General features: G+C 38.8%; 1 protein-coding gene across 1 annotated transcript in view; it reads left to right on the top strand.

Moving 5' to 3' along the window:
* The window catches only part of Psmd11 (proteasome 26S subunit, non-ATPase 11), a 36,465-nt gene that overhangs the window by 4,295 nt on the left and 9,476 nt on the right, over window positions 1-22,694 (top strand). The window contains exons 3-6 of the mRNA XM_021630951.2: window positions 5,065-5,189; window positions 10,672-10,743; window positions 11,310-11,367; window positions 20,685-20,879. Coding sequence (XP_021486626.1) covers window positions 5,065-5,189; window positions 10,672-10,743; window positions 11,310-11,367; window positions 20,685-20,879 — 450 coding nt within the window. The remainder of the gene's footprint in view (window positions 1-5,064; window positions 5,190-10,671; window positions 10,744-11,309; window positions 11,368-20,684; window positions 20,880-22,694) is intronic.

Genomic DNA, 22,694 nt, shown 5'->3' with positions numbered 1-22,694 from the left:
TTTGCTTTATTGTGCATATGATAGTTATCTGGTGCTGTACTAAGTACCCTGCCTAAAAAGTTTAAGATAGGATCCCTGGTGGAAAATAGTACTTAGAGGTTAATGAATTAGATGAGGTCTGATGTGTAGTAATGATTGAAAGTAGTTCTGAACATTGGCAAACAAGATGCTTAAGCTCAGGATCTGTGAAAATTTTCTTAAAAGACTTTATAAAAAAAACCCTGCTGGGTCTGTTAGGTTCTAGGGGGAGATTCTGACCATAAATTGCAGATAATTCCAATGAATTAGGAATATGAGCCTGGTATGGTGGTGCACACCTTTAATCCCAACACTCAGAAGGCAGAGGCAGGTGGATCTCTTGAGTTCGAAGGCCAGCCTGGTCTAGGCTGTCCTGTCCTTTGAGTCCAGGACAGCCAAGGCTACAAGAGAAACCCTGTCTCAACGACCCCCCCCAAAAAAAAAATGAAAAAAAGAATATGATTTTAAGAAATTAACATACAGGAGTATACAAACATGGAAAGAAACTGGGTATGTCTAAGAATGAACACTCAGTAGTAGACAAAATGAGATTAAAAAAGGATAGTTCGGATCATTTGTTCCTCTGTTAAGGTTAGAATAACAGTACCTAGAGAAGACAATGCTGATGCTAGAGACAAAGGCAGATTATTTAGCTCATGTTTTACTTCTGCCTTTTCTAGGAAGGAAAATGATTTTCAAACAAAAGATAGAAATAACATCAGAAAGAGAATTAAAGTCAAGGTAGGTGAGAGAAGAGAGAGCACATGATCTTTATAAGTCATTTCTCTTGGCTCTAACAAATTTTGTCTTTTGGCATGTAAGGAGTAATAGCAGCTAGAAGTGCAGAACTACTTAAGGAAATCATGGAGGACAAAGTATTTAAACACTGAGCATAGCAAATATTCCACCTTTTAGAGATCAAGATAGGTGGAGGTGGTACATATCTTTAATCCAGCACTGGGGTATGGGGGGATGAAGGGGAGTGGTGTGCAGAGGCAGGCAGGTGGATCTCTGGAGTTTGAGGCCAGCCTGGTCTCAAGAGCAAGTTCCAGGACAGCCAGGGCTACGCACACAAACTCTGTCTTGAAAAAAAGAATTACTACAAAATAAAGTCATTAGTGATCTACTGGGACAGGTGATTAATTAGGAGATTTTAATTAAACCTGAGTTATTGTGAACAGAGTATTCCGTCCAAACTTACCTTCAAAACTAGTAAATTTGCAGGGGACAAACACATTCATTTCCGTGTTTATGATGGTGGCATCATTTGTAAGCTGCCACCATCTGAGACCGTGTAACCTGCAAAGCAAAAATATTTACTTTTTTGGCCTTTGACAGAATTTGCCAACTTGTAGAGTAGAAGAATGATACAGGGATTGGAGAGATGGCTCAGTGATTAAGAGCACTAACTGCTCTTCCAGAAGACCTGGGTTCAATTCCCAGCACCCACATGACAGCTCACAACTGTCTTTAAGTTCTGACACTCTCACACAAACATAGATGCAGGCAAAACACCAATGCACATAACTAAGAATAAATAATTTTTAAAAAATGATATAGAATATATATTTGATGTAAGTAGAATACTTTTATCATTTGCTAGACTATTAATATGATGGTGTAGGTTATAAATTTATATTAGGCTGAATAATTATTGAAATATATATTAATAATTGTTTCCAAACTTGAGGAATCATTGATTTGTCCTGATTTTTCTGATTAATATTTGGCCCCCATGGTTAAAGCCATAGCAGAAGGCATGGATATCTTTGTAGGCGGTCAGTTGAGTAGAGGGTAGATTTAAGAGTTACTTAATTACTGGAACTTAATTAACAGTTGCTGCTGAAGCCAGGAAGGTTAGTGCAGTTGTAAAAAATATATATATATACTTGAAATATTTATTAAAACAGAGAAAGATATATAATTACCTATCTTTATAATACTGTATGCAAAAAGACCTTAATGAACTTAGTCTGAACCAATAATGCCATCATGTTGCTGCTTACTAGGGATACACCTGTATAGCTGCAGCAGACAGGAGTCTGAGGCAGGAGCTTCATGAGTTTGACATCAGCCTTCAATGCTCAGGAGACCTTTTCTCAAACCCACTTCCCTTTACCCCTTAAAAACTCTGGTGTGTTATATGTGCTAGCCAGATCCACCCTACTCTGAGACTATATACTCTGTGAGTATTTTCTTCAGTCAGAAGTACTTTTACCCACATAACGGGACAGCTAAGGGGATAAATAATTTAGAAACAAGGATGCTGGAGGAACATTTGAAATAGTAAGGATATTTAGCTTTGAGAAAAGGATGGGTAAAGAAATGTGAATGATAGTTATCCTAAAATATTTGAAGACAGTTGGAGGAGATACAGGTTTGTTTTTAAAAAAAGATACAGATTTGTTTAAAATTTTTTTTGATCAAGATTGGAATAGGCAGCTGGGCATAGCATCACACACCTGTGGTCCCAGCATTCTAGGAGGCAGAGGCAGGGTGAATTCGAAGGCAGCCTGGTCTACAAAGCTGAGTTCAGGACAGCCAAGGCTACACAGAGAAACCGTTTTGAAAAACCAAAAACCAAAAACAAAACAAATCAAAACAAAACAAAAAAAAGAGTAGGCTGCTTTTTTAATATATTAGTCACTAAAATCATAGTTGTTCAAGCATAATAGAAAAATATGGAAGAAAGACTATCGCATCAAACTAGCCCTATAAAAAAAGCTATCGTGTATCTCAATAATGGAATAGTGGAATGCTTGCCAACTTGGTCCTCCTCCAACTTGTGTAAGCATGTACACAAGCCATGCTTATATAGAATAAATAAAATTTGCATAAATGTAAAAAATTATGGTTTGTGTGTGTTTTTGAGATAGAGTTTCATGTCTGTTTTGTTTTCTTGAGATAACCTAACTCTGTAGCCCAGGCTATGCTAGAGTAGCCCTTGAGCTCACTCATTGTAATCCTGCTGCCCTAGCCTCCTGAGTGCTGGGATTATAGTACACCATACACAGCTAGGATTTTTTTCCTTAGGACAAGAAGTGTTTGTTTTGCTGTGGTTCCAGAGCTTTCAGTTATTGTAATGGGGAGGGTACAAAGTGGAACAGAACTGTTCAATTCATGGTGGACAGAAAGCAGGGAGAGAAGGGCACAAGAAGGAATTTGGGGAGAGAAAAAAATTACTGTCTACTGGAGTTAAGATGGAAGAGTCAGTAGTTCCCTAGCTGGGCCTCTAAAGGGTATATTGAGTTTACGTAGGTTAGGAAGACATCTCAGATTGCCTCCTGGCATGAAGTCAGCTTGAAAGTAGTGAGTATGTGAGTGTAAATGAGAGAGCAGAATGGAAAGCAGTCTCAGATATTGGGAGCCAAAGGTCAGTTCTGGGGATTGAAGGGATAAAACTTTTTCATTCTGTGTAGTTTTCCTTTAGCACCTCACATAGTTCTGTGCATCCTCTGACTTCAGGCAGATGAGGATTTCAAGGACGCTGAATTTGTGTTCTCAGGAGGGCAAAGTTTGCTTGCCCTGAATTAGAGTTCTCAGGAGGATGATTCTACAATTAGAGAATATTAAAGAGACACTGGCACTAAGGTAGCTTTAACCTACATTCCCAAACTACGTTTTGTTTAGTTCAGACATTGTCTAGGGGTTGGAGAGATGGCTCAGTAAAGAACACTTGTTATTCTTTGAGAAAAGGCAAGTTTGATTCCCATCACCCTTATTGGGCGGCTTACAACCATTGTAACTAGCTCTAGGAGGATTTTATGTCCTCTGATCTCTAAAGACATTTGCTCCTGTTGCTGGTGCATGTGCACATTATTAAAAGCAATAAAAATAAATGCTTTAAAAAAAAAAGCATTGTCACCAGGTGGCACACACCTTTAATCTCAGTACTTGGGAGGCAAAGGCAAAAGAGGCCATAGATAGCTGAGTTGAAGGCCAGCCTGGTCTAAAGAGCAAGTTCCAGGGCAGCCAAGGCTACACAGAGAAACTGAGTTGTTGTTGTTGTTGTTTTTTTTTTTTTTAAAGAAAAAAAGAAAGCAGTGTCTAATTTTTCTTGTTTAACAAGTCTTTACTGCTACTGAAGTCACTCCCTTAGATTTCCTGAACTGCCCACTTCTAAAAAGGGAGGAGAAAGCTTTATGATGACAGGTTGTTTTTTTTTTTTTTGTGTGTGTGTGTGTGTATTTTTATTTTTCTGTGATGGACAGCTTTTTAAGTCATTAGTTAACACTGAGGAATTTTTAAAGTCTATAGTGAAACTTTTAAGGACAAGACATCCTGACTTCACTGTGCCAAAGAAGTGTTACTACTGAAAGGCTACACAAGGACACTTTAACCTGGGGTTGGAAGCTTCTGTCTGAGGGAAACTGTAAGACATAGATTTGGAGGGTAAAACAGACCACCTTTGAGACTTGATATTTGCTACAGCATATTTCATGTTCTATAAAACTGTTCTTGATAACGGAAGTACTTTGATTTGTATCTGTCATTCAAATGGATAAAGGATGCATAGATGGGAGTTCATGTGAGTTTTCATAGTGACCCAGTAGAGAGGTGGTTTGTGGGAGTGGTATGTGATATTTTGTTGCTGTCTTATTACCTGCTGGGCATCTCACACTGTAGTCCCTGTTGACTTAGAACTTGTTATGTGGCTAGCCTCAGAATCAAGGTAATTTCTCCTGCCTCCTGCTTAAGGGCTAGGGTTACAGATATGATCTACCTACCTGTTTTTGCTGGGAATTGTTAAAACTTCCATTAGATTGACACCAGGTATGATTTTTATTTCAGTCGCTCAGCTGTTTTTTATTTATTTTTTAACAGTTTTAAAAACATTTATTAATGCATTTATGGGGGTGAGTGGGAGGGATACATACATGTGCTTGTGTGGAGCTGAAAAGACAATTGGTAGGAGTTGGGTCCAGGGGTCTAAGGTAGGCCTTGGCAGCAGGTACCTTTACCCCCTGAGGCTCAGCTTTTTAAAATGAACATTTTGTTTCTAATTTTACAATTTACATTTTGTTTTCTGAATTGCTGTCCACACAGAGCTTGGAGGACTCCTGAAGTATGTACGACCTTTCTTGAATTCTATCAGTAAAGCTAAAGCAGCTCGTCTGGTCCGATCTCTTCTGGATCTGTTTCTTGATATGGAAGCAGCTACAGGGCAGGAGGTAAGTCATATTAATGATAGGAAGCAGATAATATGGTGAAAAGTGTGTTTGGTGAACGATGGCTACTTGGCTGCCTGCGGTTCTGTGTGGAAGGGACAGCTGGGAGGCCGCTCAGGACCTATCATGTCAGCTTCTCTTTGTTACAGGGCGTTTGATACTTTGAGTCTGTTCCATGCTTTGCTTTGTAAGTGGAGATTGTCAGTGGTCCCTGGAATCCTCATTACATCAGGGTCACAAACTGATTCTTGTCTTTGAGGTATTGTATTGCCACACCTTTGTAATGTTTTCTGTGTCTGTGGTACCTTTCATCTTGTGTCACAGAGTTTCTAATGAGCACCAGTTAAGCCTTGTGGCATCCTTTCTTGTCATGTTTTCTATGGTTTACATGCCTTTATTAAGGGATGAGCATCCATTTGTTCTCTTTCATTGTCGGGAAGTGACTGATGTCTCTATATGTTACAAGTTTAAACTGGACTTTGAACTGTTAAAAGAGATTCTCTCTGGACCAGTATTTACTGAGTGCCTAAAGTAGTATTATAGCCAGTAGGGACAGGGTTGAAAAAAATAATCTCATGAGGATTGCATTTTAAGAGGGAAGGCAGATCATATGTAAGATGCTTGATAATATGTAAAGGCAGGGGCTGGAATTACCTGTTGGTTGTATGTCTGACTGTCTGCTCTATTTTAGGTGGATATGCAGGTAAAAACAAAAGCCCACAGTCATATTTTGGACTGAGTGAGAGATTTCAGAAATCCAGGACACATGGATCCTAGTTTGGGATTATATGTTAGGTTTGTTTTCTTGCTTCAATGCTGCTGCTTTTTTATTTTTTAGATTCATTTATTTTATATGTAATAAGTGTTTTGCCTAGATGTATGTGTGTGTACCACATGTGTCTTGTGCCCTTGGAGGCCAAAAGAGGGCATTGGATTCCCTGATTCCCTGTAACTAATGTTATGGATGGTAGTAAACCACCATGTGAGTTCTGGGAACTGAACTCAGATCTTTGCAAGAACAATAAGTGCTTGTAATCTCCAGCCCCACTATGATGATCCTTCGAAGCCAAGCTATAAGCTTCATTTGTAGAGCAGTCTTCAAATTTCCTTGTTTGTTTCAAGTTCAAAATAGATAGTATTTCGATAAATGACTTTAAATTAAAGTATTATGGTTATTTTGGTGAATTAAAGAAAATATACTTTTTAGAAATGTTATCAGTCTTATCAATCCCTAACTCTAAATTGTGCTTTGTATTCCTGAATTTGTCTTTTCTCTGAAATAGAACTCCTTAAAACAGGCTGACCAATGTCAACCTCTGACTGATAAATGCTACTTTGAACTTTTTAGATTAAAAATCAGTGATTTGATTTTGCCAAAATCAAAACTGGCAAAAAAAAAAAAAAATCAATTTGGCTGTTTCTTTGCTCAGAAAAGTCTCAGATTTGTTTCTCCTTCTAACAGAGCTTAGTGGGTAGAACTGTATCACTCTTTTACTCCTTTTTTTTCTTCAGTTTTTTTTTTTTCCTTTCTTTTGAGACACACTCACTCTGTAGCCTTGGCTGGCCTGCAGCTCACTATGCAGACCATCAGATAGGCCTGGGATTCAGAGAGATCGACCTACCTCTCTGCCTCTGGAGTGCTAGGATTAATGGTATGCATACTTTAACCCTTAGTCCTTTATGGGAGTGTCCTCAGCTCAAAACTTGATGAGTGGGACTTACTACTGGCCTTTGTTATAGGGCTTCATATCTGAGTAGGCTCTCTTTACTGTGTCTGTATATTGCAGTTGTTTATTTTTGTCAACTAGAGTAAAAGGAAGTACTTAGGCATGTTGTAGAAAATTGATCAGTTAGCTCATTAATTTGTCTTTTTTTTTTTTAAGAGAGGTCTCAGTGTGTAGTCCTGGCTGGTCTGGAACTTGCTATGTATATGAGCCTATCCTCAAACCCATAGAGATTCTCCTGCATCTGCTTTCCAAGTGCTAAGATAACAAGTATAATCTTGTAACCTTTTAAGTGCTGGGATTATAGGTGTGTATTACCATGCCTGGCTGTATTTTGTCATTTTCATATATGTGTGTAACCAGTATTTGGTAAAGACTTTTTTAACAATTAGAAATTTAATTTTTATCAAGCAACAGCAACAACAACAGGTTTCTGTGTGTACCCCTGGCTATCTTGGAACTCAAGAGATCTGCCTGTCCCTGTCCCCTGAGCATTGAGATTAAAGGTGTATACCACTAATCCCTGGCTTTATATTCGTTTTCTTCTCAGCTACTTTGTTTTTGTTTGTTTGTTTATTTATTTATTTATTCATTTCTTCATTTTGAGACTGTCTTACTGTAGCCTTCAACTCACAAGATCCATGTGCCTCTGCCTCCAGAGTACTGGGGTTAAAGGAGTGCACCAATATTGCCCAGCTTATTTTCAAGGGTATTTTACCAAGTATCATTCTGAAACTTTTAGATCTCCTCTGTCCCTGCTTGAGCCCTCAGTGGTGCTCCACTATTAGCTTTAGGTAACTCATGGTTTTCTGGAATACAGTATACTTCAGCACCTTATCCTCCTGCTCCTGAATTCTCTTTGGGGTTTGGTTTGCCTAGAATCCGTGTGTTCCTCATGCTGTGCACCTTTTTTTCTGTAATCCCATCTCAAGTTTACTTTCTTGGACATTTTTTCTTGTTAACATTGGTATGATCTTAACTTTTCCAGTGACCCACATTATATTTTATACATGTTATATTTCTGATTATTTTACTTTATATGGCAATTATGCATTTGGTTTATCATTTTTAATATAGTCTCATTCAGGGGAATTACTCTATACCTTGTGGCAACTCAAGGCTTTCCTCATTCCCAGTATTCTTCAGTTTCTATGGCTACTTAAAATTTCTTTTTTAGATTTATTTTATGTGCATAAGTGTCTTGCTTCAGGTATGTATGTGCATGTGTGTCCAGTCCCTGAAGAGGTCAGATGAGAATGTTGGATCCCCTGGAACTGGAGTTACAGACCATTGTGAGCTGCCATATGGGTGTAGAGACCCGAACCTTGAACCCAGGTCCTCTGCGAGAGCTGCCAGTACTCTTAACAGCTAAGCTGTCTTTCTGGCCCCTAGAGTAATTTTTCTTTAAGGAATTACATAATTAGTACTTGAATGAGTATGCAATAAGGCCCTAGGTGCTAGGAAGAGACTTCCTTGAATTGAGATCAGAGTTGTTGTTTTTAAACTGTTTTTATTGGTTTTATATGTATGAATGTTTTGTGTACGTGTATGTCTGTATATCACGTCCAGTGTCCTCAGAGGTCAGAAGAGATTGTTAGATTTCCTAGGGACTGGAGTTAGACAGTTGTGAGCCCCCATGTGGGTGCTGAAACCTGGGTCCTGTAGAAGAGCAGCCAGTGCTCTTAATTGATGAGCCATTCTCTAGCCCCTAGATACAAGTTTATTTAATGGATATATGAGTATATCTCACTCTTCCTTGTCTAGGAGACTCAAAAGTTTTTGTTGGGAAATTGATAGTGTTTATTCTTGTTTTTTTTTTTAAAATTCTGTGGGTAATGTGAAAACAGAGAAGGAAGGCATAGGTGATTCACTGTTGTAGCAGTATTGAGGCTGAGGCAAATAGGAAGTTTGAGAATGTTTTTAGGAGAGTTAGACTTGTGTTAAAGAGCTTTTATCAATAATATAAGGGGGAGGGGCTGACAAGATGGCTCATCCAAAAGATGCTTGCTGCCAAGCCTGAAGACCTGAGTTCTGTCCCTGGTATCTATGTGGTAGAAGGAAACACTAAGTCCCTCAGACAAAATAACTATGTAGCAAGCTCCATGCCTTTAGATTTTTCCCCTGGGACTGCCACTGTTTCATAATTATCATAGATACATCAAACCATATACTCAGTATTTATTGAAGCACTCCAGATAAAACTGATGGACATTTCTTGGTCTGACGAGTCACATATGACTTAAGACTATTATATTTTCCTTGTTAAAAATATTAAGAATATTTTCGGTTTATCCATATCATGAATGTATCTTGACTTTGGCTTTTCAAAATAATGCAAAACTCTAAGGTTGTTATTGGCTTGCTTTTAGTTTAGTTTTTGTTCTATCTTTATCATTTGAGGTTAGATGTGTTTAGCATTGGAGAGTAGGTAACCACCAGGGGGCTTCAGTGAGGAAGGAGTTAGGAATGTTTCTTTAGCCTAGTCCTAGTGAATTGTCCCAGTGTTATTTTTGTTTTCTTAATGAGTCTGTCAATCTCATCACGTTAGGTTATTCTTTTAAGTTTTCTTTCCTTACAGCATCTTTCAGGAGAACTTTGAATTTACATGAGAATTCATTGCATTAATTAGCAGTTCTCCAGAAAGTTCACTTTCTCATTTTTTTGCTTTGTGTTCTGATTAGCAACCTTAACGTGAAAACTTAATACTGGAAGTGATAGAAAACCTACAGTGCTTCCTGTGTGCTCTGTTAAAGCCAGGGTGCTGTGGGTACCCAAAGGCATGCTACGCTGTTTAGCATAGAATGCCACATTTTGTTATTTTGTATATCTTATTACTATTTGGGTGACAGACAGAACTGGAGGTTCAGGGCTCTTTTAAATGTGTTGGGTCAATTCTACTCTCTTCCCCTTTAATATAAACTAAGCTTTACTGTGTTTTCTTTAATGAATAATAATAAATGGTTAGTTGTGCTTAAGGTGAAAGCTAGCTAGATGTTTTGAGCCTTAACAGATGTTAGGAACAAGGCTTTTTTGTGCTTGGAACTTCACATCTTTTTACTAGTATAGTCAAAATGTTTACCATTACTATTTTCAACTGTTAATGGAGAGAGTTGTACTTTAAAGATGCCTACGATGTTATAGAAATAAGCGTGTATTGAGGAATTCTGAATATGTACTAGGAAAGTAAAAAAGAAACCTTTTTCCAGAGAACACTTTTTTTGTTTTGTTTTGTTTTTTTTGAGACAGGTCCTTTATATATCTGGCTATGATGGGACTCACTATGTAGACCAGGCTGGCTGGCCCGGAACTCATAGGCATTCGTCTGCCTCTTTTTCCCAAATGCTGGAACTAAAGGTGTGCACCAGCAGCTGGACCAGAGAATATCATTTTTTTAAATTATTATTATTATTTTTTTTTTGAGACAGGGTTTTTCTGTGTAACCTTGGCTGTCCTGGACTCGCTTTGTAGACCAGGCTGGCCTCAAACTCAGTGATCTGTCTGCCTCTGCTTCTCCGAGTGCTGGGATTACAGGCATGTGCCACTGTGCCTGCCTGAGAATATAATTTTTAAAAGACAAATTGATTCTTGATTTCAGTATTATAACCATTACATGTTGAGATACTGTGGGTCAGCATACCAGAGATGCTTAATAGTGCATCATGGGGAATCTGAAAGGAATGAGTTAGAGCTTTTTTGCTTCCAGTGTGTGGTTAGTTGGGAGAAGGTGAGGACATCATGTTACATGTTTGTCTCTCTTGCAGGTCGAGCTATGTTTAGAGTGTATTGAATGGGCCAAATCAGAGAAAAGAACTTTCTTGCGCCAAGCATTGGAGGTAGGTGCCGCCTTAGCATTGGCTTCAGACCTGCAGCACTGCACACGCTCTGAGTAAGGAGTGCTGCCCTGACAGAGCGTCCTTAGCAGCTTTTTATCACCCTGTTACCTGAAGATCACTGCTTCCAGACACGGGAGTGTTCCTGGTAGAAGTATTTAGTTTTTGTTTGTTTGTTTGTTTGTTTTTGAGTAACATCGTCTTATTCCACAGCTCAGGATGGCTTCAGACCTTTGGCAAACTTCTTGTCATAGTCTCCTAAATTCTGGGTTTATAGATGTGAGACACTATGCCTGGTGGCTTTTGTTTAAATTATTTTGATTTCTTCTTGAAGTTTTGAGCTACTCTTTCTGTTTGAGTATAACAAATAAGATTCAGTATGGTATAGTTAACAGACATTTGGCCATAGTAAGAAACAGTATTGGGGCCTAGTTCAATTGTTACATTGAACTTGATGTTATCCTCAGAACATGCACACAACAGTAACTGTTTTGTGACTATCAATCTTTGATTTCTTTCTGTGGCTTTTCCCCTTGTTCCCTTCAGTCAATGCCTTTTCTCTTTTCTAGGCAAGGCTGGTGTCTTTGTATTTTGATACCAAGAGGTACCAGGAAGCATTACATTTGGGTAAGTAAACTGGAAGAAATCAAAATAAAACATCTCAGCTGGCTAAGTGTGTGCATTCCAAACTTGGTTACTTGGTTATTTTTTTTCCCCTCCCAAGACAGGGTTTCTCTGTGTAGCCTTGGCTGTCCTTACTCTATATACCAGACTGGCTTCAAACTCACAGAGCTCCACCTGCCTCTGCTTCCCCTGAGTGCTAGGATTATGGGCATGCCCCACCACACTCAGCTCAAACTTGGTAATTTTAAAATTTTGTTTCATTTATTAACTTGGTTATTCTTACTGATTGTTAATAATCATATTTTACCTGTTTATAAAAAGTACTTCAGGTAGTGTACATTTGTAAAATTTGTCACAGTAAAGTTCTGTTTCAGAGTTCTGAAAAATTGGGTTAGAGGTGTAGCTCAGTGTTCGGTGTTTACCTAGCAGCACTGGGATGGACAGCTGGGCTTAGTCTTAATTTTATAGATCAGACATTAGCTTTAAGCTTTAAATTTAGAGTAGTAAAAGACATTTTATTGAAATGGTAGCTGAGGTTTTTCTTTTTTTTAAGTTTATTTTATATATAATATATGGTTAAATTTCACATTTTTTTAAAATTACAAGTATTTAAGGCTACTATAAAGCTATATGTTTTTAATATTTATCTTTATGTGTATTTGTCTCTGTGAGCATTTGCACATCTGTGCATACTCACGGAAGCCAGAAAGTGGCCTGAAGCTGGAGCTATGGGCTGCCCGATACGGAAACTGAACTCGGGTCCCTGGAAGAGCACTGTATACCCGTTAAATGTTGAGCCATCTCTCCACCCCCTATATTACTATTTGTAATATACTTAAAATTTCTTTGGGGCCACTGAGGAGGAGAATGCATGTACATACATAGCACAGTATGCATGTGGAGGTCAGAAGACAATTTCAGGGAGTTGGTTCTCACCTCCTATTTGGTGGATCCTGAATTGAACTCAGGCTTGGTGAGAGGCCATCTTGTTGTCATGTGGATTCTCTTTTAAAATTGAACTTTTAAAATTTAAAACTTGTACTGGACATGCCTAACATCTTAGCAGGTTGGAAGATCAGTTCAAGGTCATCTTAGTTAAAACTAGTTTAAGGCCACATTCTATGAAACTGAGTCAGACGTCCACAAGTAGGGTTATCCTCAGTTGGTAAAATGCTTGCTGTGCACACACAAGGATCTAAGTTTGATTCCCAGAACTCAGCTGCAATCCCATTTTTTGGAGGCAGGCAGAAACAGAACCCCTGAGGCTTCCTGGCCAGTCAGCCTGTCCTAACCTATGAGCCAGCCCAGAGTCTCAAGAAAGCTAGGTGAATAGCTCCGAAGAGTACCTGAAATTGGTGGTAGGAGGTTGTATAACTTAGTGAATATTCTGAAACAAACAACCCACTGAATTACATAACTTTTATAAGGCGAGTTCTGGTGACTGGGGAGAAATTTGAGGACCTTCATTTGATCCCCAGAACCTATGTAAAAAACCAGGTATGGTGACACATACTTCTGATTCCAGTTCTGCGAGGGAAGGACAGGATCCACAAGGAGGAAAGATAATTGACTCCCACAAGTTGACCTGATTTCCACGTACCTACTGTATATATTAACACACAGAGGTCACGAAACTGAATGCTAATATCTTTGGAAGCTGATTGTTTCTTATTTTAATGTTTTTATTATCATATGTTGATTATATATAGTGAGTTTCATTATAACATTTTCATAGAGGTACATAATGTATGTCAGTCATACTCACTTTCTCCAGTTATTCTTTCCCACTAATGGTAATCTCTCTCCTTGTCCCACTTAGCTTCCCTTCTACTCTTATGTTTTCTTGTTTTGTAACCCAGTGCTTTTCATTAAAGGTATTGTTAGACTCATGGACGAGAGTTTGTTTTCAGGACTGTGAGCACCTCACCAGTAGGTACACCATTGTAGAAAATGTTTTTTCTTCCTCTCATCAGTCATTGCAGTTAAATCCTACTTCCACGATCTTTAAATACCCTAGAAATCTCCTATTGCTTCTTTTGCATTTATTTTATAGTACACATATGAGTTTTTAGCCTGCTTGCCTGCGCGCGCCTGTGAATGGTGTAAGTCACCATGTGGACACTGGGAACTGAACCTGGGATCTCTCTGCAAGAACAGCAAGTGCTCTTAACCACTTAACCATCATCTCACCTTTTTTTTTTTTTTTTTTTTGAGACAGATTTTCATAAGTTCAGGCTCCTCCTGCTTTAGCCTTCCTGCTGGGATTACAGGCATGTGGTACTATGCCTGCTTCCACTTCTTCTTTATAAATAATATAAACATAAATAATATATTATAATAATATAATATGTTATTTACATAATATATAATAATAGAAATAAATATGAATTATAAACAATATAAATAAGATCCCATTTCCCTTATGATTTAGTTGGTTAAAAATTGCAGAGAACCATGGATTTGGTTTGGTCTAGCTGCCTCTAGAAGCTTGCATCATAGGTTTTCAAGCATTCACACCAACTTTTCGTTATCATGCCCAGACATAATCTATCTCCAAAGGACTGTGACTTCACATTTTTTCAAAGGAGCCCCACAATGTTCTGCAGTGGTAAGGCCATTCTTGTCCAAATTTTAAGAATTTAAGGTGTTGCTGGGCAGTGATGGCACACACCTTTAATCTCTGTAGGATCTCTGTGAATTCAAGGCCAGCCTGGTCTACAGAGAGAGTTTAGGACAGCCAAGAATACACAGAGAAACCCTGTCTCAATAAAACAAAACAAAACCAAAATTTAAAAAAAAAATTAAGGTGTATATAATAGAAGATAAACATTGTGAGGATTAGTGAGACTACCCTTTTTCCCTCCTTTATTTTTAAGTTGTCCATTAGGTTTTTTTATTTGAGACAGGGTTTCTCTGTGTAGCCTTGGCTGTCTTGGAACTCTCTCTGTGGATCAGCCTAGCCTCAAATTCACAGAGATCGCCTGTCTCTGCCTCCTAAGTGCTGGGATTATAGGCATGCACCACCACCCCTGGTCCATTAACACTTTTTACAAAAGATGATCCCTGAAGGTTATAAGGAATGTTTGTGATGTGGGTTATATCAAACTGTTGGCAAAAGGCTTGTGTGTATGTAGGAGCATTGTTAGTTTTAAAATATTTCACAGGGGCATAAAATAATAAAAGCCAGTGCTAAGTCATTTAAAGTGTTTAACAAAAATTTCAGTTTTTTTTTAAAATGAGGAGTACAAGTTTGACATAAAGTTAGGCTGTTTCTTATTATTTGTTTCTTTTTCCTTGTTGAATGATTGCCAATAGTTGCGGCATTGCCTGTCTTTGGTGGGCAGTGGCCAGAGTTAACCTTTTAGTATATAAAGACATTTTGAGTGTATCAGCATAAGATGCATATAATCATTAATATCTCCTTTTAAAAAAATAAAAGAACATTTGGCAATCAGGCATGTAGCATTAGCATTTTTATATGCCAGTTGTTAAACAGTAATTATTTCTGCTTTCCACCAGCTATCAGGTGATTGACCACTTGTAAAATAATGGGAAACAAAATCTTGGTATGGCTCTTTAGGCCCCTGTCTAATTTATAAAGTTACTCTGTGTTTTTTCCAGAATTTGGAAACATACTATGCCTGTAAAGTCAAAGCATTGATTTATTCATAAACCTCAGTAGCACACCTGTAGGAGCCTGCAATCACTTACTGGTCCAAAGTTATCTGATGTGGCCCTCAAGGAATTAACCCAGGCCGTTTGGAGGAGCCATGACACAACTGAGGCTGTGACAATTTTGAGAGCAATCAGACTTTTTATAAACAATATAATGGCAATTGCCAGGATCAATATACTTATAGTACCAGGATACAATGATGTTTGCAAGCTATACAAGATTAACATCTAAGACCAATTGTCCTGTCAAGTTTCCATGCTTCCTTGATTACTAAGGGAACATACAGAGAAACACAAAGTGGCCTAAATGCTTCACGGCCTGAGAAACTGAAAGGCACATTTTGTCCCAGGAGCCATGGACTCTAACCTGAAAAGTGTATGATGCGTGCCTCTCAAGGCAGCTAGCCCAAGCCAACTCCATGGCCCCCTGCAGAAAATATTGCCAGTATGTGGTGTTTATCTTACAAAAATGGCAAGCCCATTCATTTATTTATTTGTTTGTTTGTATGTATTTTTTTAAAAAAGATTTTATTATTTATACAGTATTCTGTCTGCATGTACACCTGCTTGCCAGAAATGGGGCACCAGAGCTCATTATAGATGTTTGTGAGCCACCATGTGGTTTCTGGGAATTGAATTCAGAACCTTTGGGAGAGCAGCTGGTGCTCTTAACCTCTGAGCCATCTCTCCAACCCATATGTATGTTTTTTGAGGCAAGGTTTCTCTGGTTGGTCGTGGCTGTCCTGCAAGTCCCTATGTAGACCAAACTGGCCTCAAACTCAAGAGTTCAGCCTTCCAAGTGCTGGAATTAAAGATGTGTGCCACTCTGCCTGGCTTATTTATTTATTTGTTTGTTCGCTTGTTTCTTTGTTTATTTTTGAGATAGGACCTTTTTTGTGTAGCCCTGACTATGTTAGAACTCCTGTAGACCAGGCTGGGCTCCTGTCTTTCTCAAGTGCTAGGATTAAAGGTATGTGCCATTACGTCCAGCCAACAATTTCATATGTTTTAAGGAGATAGTAGCTTCACAAAAAAGCTAGTTTTATTGAGATAAAATTTAGATTCATAACATTCATCTCTCTCTCTCTCTCTCTCTCTCTCTCTGTATGTCTATATCTATGTGTATGTATTATTTCTCAGGAGTGTCCCATCTTTTTTATGGAAACAAAGTCTCATGGAGCCCTACCTTTGTGTAGAATAGGCTGGCCTCAGCTGGCTGTGGTAGCACATACCTTTAATCCCAGTACTTGGGAGGCAGGAGGCTGAGGCAGGCTGATCTTTGTGCTTTCCAGGACAGCTTGGTCTACAAAGGGAGTCCAGGACAGCCAAGTCTACACAGAGAAACCCTGTCTCAAAACAAAAAAACAACAAACAAATAAAAATAGGTTAACTTCAACTCACAAGATCCACCTCTGCCTCTGTCTCTGCCTCCTGAATGCTAGAACTAAAGGTGTGTGGTGCCATGTGTGGCTTCACTTTGTTTTTGAGACAGGCACTTAGAGATCCCTGGCTGGCTAAGGAGTTCCTGGGGGCCTTGATTTTTATAAGGGTTCTGGGGTTGAACTAAAGTCCTCAACTTTGTGTGGCAAGTACTTTGTAGACTGAGTTTTTCTCCCACCCCCTAAAATTCACCTTTCAAAGTTAAATAATTCAGTGAATTTATTTTATTTTTTGTTTGATTATTTTTCGAGTCAGGGTTTTTCTGTGTAGTCTTGGTTGTCCTTGACTTTGTAGACCAGGCTGTCCTCAAACTCAAAATAGATCCACCACAGTGTGCCACCTCACCCACCAGCTCTTTTTTTTTTTTTTTTTTTTAAAGTATATTTACTAAGTTGTTCAGTGAACACTGTTAATTTCAGGACATTACTATCACTTCAGAAAGAAGCAATCAGCAGTTACTTCTCATTAAATTTTTCATTCCTCACACTATTTTCTAAGCCCTAGGCAACTACTGTTTGCTTTCTGTACAGATCTTTGAGGACAGCTCATATGAATGGGGTCATATAGTATGTGGTTGTCTTTTGCTTAGAATAATGTTCTCAATACTGTCATGTGTCAATACTTCATTATTGCTAAATAATTGTCCATTGGATGTATCGTGTATCTGCGCATGTGTGTGTGTATACATATTGGTTTGCATGTGTGAGGAGCTCAGAGGTTGATGCTGGTTGTCTTCCTCAGTTGTTCACCTTAATTTTTGAGACAGGGTCTGTCAATGAGTCTGGTGGTTCGTGGATTTGACTTGATGGCCAGTGAGTCCCAGAGGTTCTTTTACCTCATTTTCCAGTAACCGTTTACTTGGGTGCTGGGAATCAAAAGTCATTTTTGTGGAAACACTTTACTAACCTTGTGTTTTCCCCAGCCTATGGCTAGGGCCTATTCATCACTTGATAGAATTTTGTACCCTTTCCCTTTTTGTTACTGCTGGAATACTGCTGTACCCTACTCTTATTTTGAGTTCAGGCCTAGAAGTGACGTTACTGGGTTAAGTGCTAGCTGTAATTTTTTTTCTTTTTTAAACGATTATTTGTTATTTATGCAGTACTCTGCCTGTATGTCTGCATACACACCAGTAGAGGACACCAGATCTCATTATCGATGGTTGTGAACCACCATGTGGTTGCTGGGAATTGAACTCAGGACCTTTGCAAGAACAGACAGTGCTCTTAACCTCTGAGCCATCTCTCCAGCCCCCTAGGTATAGTTTCTTGAAGAAGAACTGTGCTAAGCTGTTTCTTAAGTGGCAGAAACATCCTCCTCAATACTATCTTTTATTGTAGTTTTCTTAATGTAAACAAGTAGAATTTCCTTAGGTTTTTTTTTTTAAGGTTTAATTTTTATTTTAAAGATTTATTTATTATGTATACAATATTCTGCCTGTATGTAACCTGCACACCAGAAGAAGGCACCAGATCTCATTATAGATGGTTGTGAGCTACCATGTGAGTTGAACTCACCTGCATATATGTCTGTGTGACGGTGTCAGATTCCCTGGAACTGGAGTTACAGACGATTGTGAGCTGCCATGTGGGTGCTGGGAACCCGTGTCCTCTGGAAGAGCAGCCAGTTGAGCCATCTCTTCAGCACCTCCTTATACTTTTGATTTGTATTTCTTTAATGATGCATGATGTGGAACATCTTTACATGAGAAGTATCTGTAGATACTTTGCATATTTTTAATTGAGGTTTTTGTATGTGTATTAATTGGCTTTTATATATTTACTCTTTGGAGGGTAACAGGATCTTGTAGCCTTGGCTAATCTTAACTCATGGCACTCCTCCTGTTTAAATCTCAGGGATGCTGGGATAATAGGCCTGAGCCACAAACCCAGCAATGTATTTTTCCTTAATTTTTTTAATCATAATTTTTTACATTTATTTATTGGTTTATTTATGTATGTATGTGAGTTCATATGTGTGGCATCTGTGTGGGTGAATTTGTGGAGGTTAGAAGATAACCCAAGGAGATCAGTTCTTTCCTGCCATGTGCTTTGTGGGATTGGACTCAGATGGCAGGCTTGCAGTCAAGTGTCTACCAGTTGCACAGTCTTGTTTTGTTTGTTTGTTTGTTTGTTTGTTGAGACAGAGTTTCTCTGTGTAGCCCTGGCTGTTCTGGAAATTGCTCTGTAGACCAGAGTGGCCTTGAACTCAGGAATCTACCTGCCTCTGCCTCCTGAGTGCTGATACTAAAGGTGAGCACTCCCACCACCCAGTTACAGGTTGAATCATCTTGCTGTTCCTGTTTTTTATTTTTTTTATTCCCATCAGTTAGCATTAGTAATTTGCAAATATTCAGTCCCATCATTTAGTATTGGTATTTGCAAATATTTTTACTTATTATTGTGACTTACTTCTTTTTCAGATGTTCTTATTTTACAGTACGGACTGGTCTTAATGTGTATGTGGTGTGTGTGTGTGTCTATGTCTGTATTCATATGTGTATGTGTTTTTGTTTGTGTGTGTTGGGGGTGGAGTTTGGCACTGGGTATCTTCCTTGATTGCTTTGCACCTTATATTATATTCTAAGAGAGGATCTCTCACCTGAACCCAGAGCTTTGGAGTCAGCCTGTCTAGCTATATAACTTGCTTTGTGAATTTCCTGTTTCTACCTACTGAGTCCTGGGGTTATAGGTGTGAGCCCACGTGCCTGATGAATGCTTTATTTATTTATTTATTTATTTATTTTTTTATGAAGAAGTAATGCAACAATTTAATCAGTTGGATTCTTGAATTTTTCCAATAAATAACCATGCAAAGATTAAAAGATAGGGAAGATAAATCAGGTAGGCCATGCTAGGAGAAACTGTTAATAACTTTTCCATACTGAGTGTTTTAATTTTATTGAGGTATCCTTTAAAGTAAGTTTTGTGGTGGCAAATGGCTCAGGAGGTAGAGGTGCTTGCACTCAGGTCCTCGGATCCCATGAGGTGGCAGGTAAGAATTGACTGTTAGGAGTTCTTTAATTTCTACATGCTTGCTGTGGCATGACTGGGCTCGGGCCTATACATGTGTGTCTGTTGGATAAAGTACATTTAAGTTATAATGACATCCTAGTTGTTCTTTTCATTTTCTTTTGTTGCTTATCTTAGTAGTATAAAGTTAATATAAACTCTCCAGTTGTCTGTCTTTTCTTTTATACTGTGTAGCCTTGGGTGACCTGAAACTTAGAGATCTGTCTGCTTCTGTTACAGGTCTCTTGAGTGCTGTGATTATAGTCATGCCTTTACCATGTCTGCTTCCAGTGTTTCTTATACAGTCCTTTGATTGCTGGACGGGAGAGATCCTCACTGTAAATCTTAGGTGTGAATGTGTAGGACTCTTAGCTCCAGTGTTGTGTTTAGAAAAATGCCTTCAAAGATATGTATTTTTCTTTTGAAAGTTCTTTAGAAGATAATTTAATTTTTGCATGGACTGTAAAGATAAGCTGTATGAGTTTCAGAAGCTTTTTTTTTTTCCATTGTCATTATAAGTGAGATGCTATGGTATTTATGATATTAAGATTAAGCCTAACAAGGAAATCTACGAAAAAATGCCAGCTTCAAGGCTTGTGGTATAGGAGGATTGCTGGGGCTTGTTAGCTTCCAGCTTAGGTGAGAAAATAGGAGCCCCAGATTCAGAAAGAGACTTTGCCTCAAAGAAATAGGCAGAAAGTTAAAGAGGAGAATGCCTGATGTCTTTTGGTCTTTGTACACAAATATATTTATTTCTGTGTATATATGTGCATATACATTCACAAAGACAATATCACAGATTGAAAGCAAACCTTTTTTTTTTTAAATAAAAAGTATGCATATGAGTTTGTATATATATATACCACATGTGTGCCTGGTTCCTGAAGAGTACAGAAGAGGGCATTGGATCTCCTGGAACTGGAGCTACAGATGGTTGTAAACCACCATATGGTCCTGGGAATTGAACCACATCACATCATCTGCGAGAGAACCAGTGTTCTTTACCTCTGAACCATCTCTCCAGTCCCAAATAAACCTTTCTCTGGGGTGGGAAGAGGAGGCTGCGTGTGGCAGCTCACACCTTTAGGCCAGCTTGTTCTTCATAGTGTGAATCCTATCTTAAAGGTGTGTGTGTGGCAAGGGGAGTGGTGGGAATGCTAACAAGCAGATATATGTGTGTATTCTTTTTTTCAGGTTCTCAGCTACTTCGGGAGTTGAAAAAGATGGATGATAAAGCCCTTTTGGTGGAAGTGCAGCTTTTAGAAAGCAAAACATACCATGCTCTGAGTAATCTGCCGAAAGCCCGAGCTGCCTTAACCTCTGCTCGAACCACAGCAAATGCCATCTACTGCCCCCCTAAGTTGCAGGCCACGCTGGACATGCAGTCAGGTAACAGGCACAGCTCTGCATAGGATGTACTTCCTTAGTCTCACTTTTGTCGCAAGAGTGAATGGAATGGGGAGGGGTAAGGGGGAGTGAGGCCAGGAGTGGGGCTGAGGCTAGAAAACCATTGGCTGATTTGGCTCAATCTTTCTCAAAGAAACCAATTAGAAAGCTGCCTTTCTACCCAGGTTTTTCCTAATAACTAAATAATTAAGAAAACAGTCTAAAATAATTAAGAAAACAGTTACTAGTGCTGGGTAGAAACCTGCTGTCAGAGGCGTACTAAGGGGCTCTCACTTAATTTACCTCATAGTCATTAAGAATGGTAGCAGTTTTCTTCCAGACTGGCCCAAGATAGGTGTATTAACGAAGTCTGTTAGTCTCTTGGAGACTTTTGGAAGCTTGTAGGATTTTTTGAAAGGGCTTTATATCAGGGCTGTTGGAAGGATGTTCTGTCTTTTTGTATACTTGTACCCATATACAAATTCCTAAGTATCTTTCTTGACTCAATTCAGATGCCTCTTCTGTATGCCTTCTTTGTTCATTCTTTGTTTTTCATATTTTTTTTATTTTTTTCATATTTTGTTTTTGATTGTTCCTTTTCTGTTTGTTTGTTTGTTTGTTTTGAGACAGGGTTTTTCTGTGCTGTGCTGGGCTCGCTTTGTAGACCAGGCTGGCTTTGAACTCATAGTGATCCGCCTGCCTCTGCCTCTGCCTCTGAGTGCTGGATTACAGGCTTGTACCACACCCAGCTTCATTCTTTGTTTTTGACATAGGTTTTCATGTAGCTTTGGAGCCAGACTGGCCTCCAACTCAACGATTCATCTCTGTTGGCTCTCATTTTGCTTTTGAACTAACACATATATGTGTATCTTTAAGATTTATTTTATGAAGGGATGTTTTGCCTGCATTGATGTATGTATACTACATGTGTGCCTGGTGCTCACAGAGGCCAGAAGAGAGGGCATTGGATTCCCTGGAACTGGAGTTATAGGTGGTTGTCAGTCACTATATGGATGTTGGGAACTGACCCCAGGCCCTCTGCAAGAACAAGTGCAAGTGCTCTCTCTAGTCCCCCCAAATCTGTTATTTTGTACACACTATCATACTAAGCTCCTTAGGAGCCTTGTCTTTATATTTTCTGTTGGGCACTTGGGAGGCTCCCTTTAATGTTTCTGTTGAATGACTGGGTTTTTGCTTTTAAAAGTAAATATTCAGGCCAAAAAGACGGCTAAGCAGTTAGTGCATTGGACAGCTCATGACTGCTTTTAATTCCATCTCTAGGGGATTTGATGCCCTCTTCTGGTTTTTCTAGGCATATATACAAACACTCAGATAAATAAATGGAAAAGACAGAAAGTAAACCTATGCCAACAATAATATTGCTGGTGTGGATATGGCATTTTTTGCTAATGTTTTCAAGAAAGTACCATATTTGTATTTGAGGCTTTGTCCCGCCTCATATTTTTTTTCTTTTTTCTTCAAAGATAATGTCCTATACTGTAATCTGTGCTGGCTTTCGACTTGGACTTGGAGTTCTTCTTCCTCAGGCTCCTGAGGGCTGGGTATAACTCTATGGTACCTGGCTCACTTTTCTCCCCTGAACCAGACTTATTTGAGTGACTTATTCTGCCCTATTGATATACTGAGAGATAAGGGGAAATTCTGTTATTCATTAAGCTTGACAGCTTTAGCAGTTTGTTGTGCCCTTTTTTTTCTCTCCTTGCATGTATATGCACCATATATGTATGGTGCCCATAGAATCTAGAAGAGGGTATTGGATTCCCTGGAACTGGAGTTGCAGATGGTTGTGAGTCGCCA

This window comes from Meriones unguiculatus, chromosome 7 (genome assembly GCF_030254825.1).
Source record: "Meriones unguiculatus strain TT.TT164.6M chromosome 7, Bangor_MerUng_6.1, whole genome shotgun sequence".
Classification (NCBI taxonomy): domain Eukaryota; kingdom Metazoa; phylum Chordata; class Mammalia; order Rodentia; family Muridae; genus Meriones; species Meriones unguiculatus.
Note: the sequence above shows the minus strand (reverse complement) of the source record. Positions and strands in the feature narration are given on the sequence as shown.